Source organism: Propithecus coquereli, unplaced genomic scaffold, assembly GCF_000956105.1.
Source record: "Propithecus coquereli isolate 6110/MARCELLA unplaced genomic scaffold, Pcoq_1.0 Scaffold81, whole genome shotgun sequence".
NCBI lineage: Eukaryota > Metazoa > Chordata > Mammalia > Primates > Indriidae > Propithecus > Propithecus coquereli.
Window position 1 is genome coordinate 8,464,234 of NW_012154285.1, and position 2,061 is coordinate 8,466,294.

General features: G+C 46.7%; 1 protein-coding gene across 1 annotated transcript in view; it reads right to left on the bottom strand.

The window, feature by feature from the left end:
* The window catches only part of TBX3 (T-box 3), a 17,279-nt gene that overhangs the window by 4,981 nt on the left and 10,237 nt on the right, over window positions 1-2,061 (bottom strand). Inside the window, exon 6 of the mRNA XM_012663423.1 lies at window positions 1,073-1,235. Coding sequence (XP_012518877.1) covers window positions 1,073-1,235 — 163 coding nt within the window. The remainder of the gene's footprint in view (window positions 1-1,072; window positions 1,236-2,061) is intronic.

Here is a 2,061-nt window from a genome sequence, read left to right on the forward strand (position 1 = left end):
GCAAATTAGCTCTTTAAAAATAAAAACTAACTTTAAAAGTCACTGGTGGAACATATTCCAATGACTCCCAGTGTCTTTGTTTAGTGAGTGACAGAGATCAGTACCTTCCACAGATTTGTGAATTATTCTGGAAGGATTTGTTTGGAGAGGGCCCTGGCATCTGAATTGGTAATGGCAAAAGGGACACCCCTCCCTCAAGACACACACTACACTTGGGCCTTCTCCCAGTTTTCCCCAGTCTCTGCACACAGAGATGGGTGCTGGGCAGGCTGCTCACTGCCTGGGGACAATTCTGATTCTTTTTTGCTTTCACCACACCCTCTGTGGGTGTCCTACCAGCAAAAAGAAAAAAGGATCCTATTTTATGTTTAAGGCTTAAATGGATTGAAGACATAAAGGACTTTCATTTGATTTCACTAAAAAACAGGTTTCTTCCTGTTGACAGTGTGTGTGTCTTTCCAAATAAATAGCGCTTTCTCATTAAACACAGGAGACTGACTAGGGATTCGAACCACCTCGTCCACTCCCACCCCCAGACTCCATCAGCCCTGCAGATCCCCAATGCTCCACCTCCTCTCCCAGGTCAATGGTTGCTCTATAGGTGGATGTTTTCTCAGCCACCTTCCCTGCTCTAGGTAGCAGAGAATTCCTCCCTTTCTCCAGCCTAACACAGTTTAACCTAGAGTTCAAAGATGGTGAAAAGTCAGCAGTTGGAAGACTCACCTGATTGGAGAGTGGGTGGAGAGAGACAGAGAGAAAGAAGTGCTTCAGGCATGTTTTTCAAAGCTGCTTCAGCCAAGAGGTAACATACAAATAGACACCCACCCCCCCAAGGCAAATAAGGATTTGGTGGAAGGGGTTCTGAGCTGTCCTTATACTACCTTAGGGAAGTGTGTGTGTGTGTGTGTGTGTGTGTGGGGGGGTGGTATACAACTGATAGCCCTTTTTGAACTTTGGTTCTTCTAGAAGGGTCTGAAGCTTTTAAAGGACAAGTACCCTGGTCTGTGCCCCATCCTCCTCACTCTTCCAGGCCACCAAGAGCTGCAGTCCAATCATCACAGAGGTGACCAACCCTACCTTTGAGGTTTGACGTCCCTACGGTGGAGACTGCCGGAGAAGAAGCCTGAGCGAAGCAGTTGAAGGCTGCCTGTTCGCTGGAGGACTCATCCGAGGTCCCATTCTCCTTTTTGTGTCTTTCATCGAACACTCTCATGGACTGCAGGGTGAGCTGTTTTCTGTGGCAGAAGCCCACACCCAGTGTCACAGAATGTAACATACATTTCCCCCCTTTGTTTCCTTTGACCTTTCCAAGGCGGCATATACACACCTCACCCGCCTGCCGCCCACGGACAACACGAATTCTCTGAAATCTGCTCGCCCCAGGGCAGTCACACAAACCCAAGCATTGTTCTGACCCCTCTACCTGCACTGAAGAGTGTGGCATAGGGGCAGGGAGAAGGATGAAGGCTTCAGTTGCATTTCTTCAGTATTGGGGTTTCACTGCGAAAAGGCATTTGCTTGGGCTGGGAAGTCTTATTTCAAAGCAAGAAGAGAGGTTGGAGCTAGCCATGGATAACTGAAGTGCTGGCCTTACAGAGGGGGAACTGGGTGTCCAACCCTGCAAACAAAACGCTGTGTGTCCCCAGCCTACCAAACTCCTGGGTGTTTGCTACAATTGGGAAGAAGTATTATTTCATGGTGTACTTTACTGTGATCGTTTCAACAACACATTAATTGGAATAAAATTCTATTTGGATGTTAGAAATTATTTTTTTAATGCCCATCCCAAGGGGATATAGGTTAAAATTTTGGGGTGATTTTCTGGATTTTAGAACTTCTTTGAAAAGGGGTGGGGGAGGGGAGACCTTATTTCATATACTCTCCAGCTGTCAACTTAATGCGAAATGATACACATCCCCATGAAGGAGGGGGTCTTAGATCTCTCAAGGGTCCCCCAGCTTTGCCTGATGGTATTTGAAAGACAAGAGTGCAAAGATTCCAAAGCACTTTGTGAATGATTTGGTCCTTTCCTGGGACCTGCCCAGGAGGAATATAAAATTA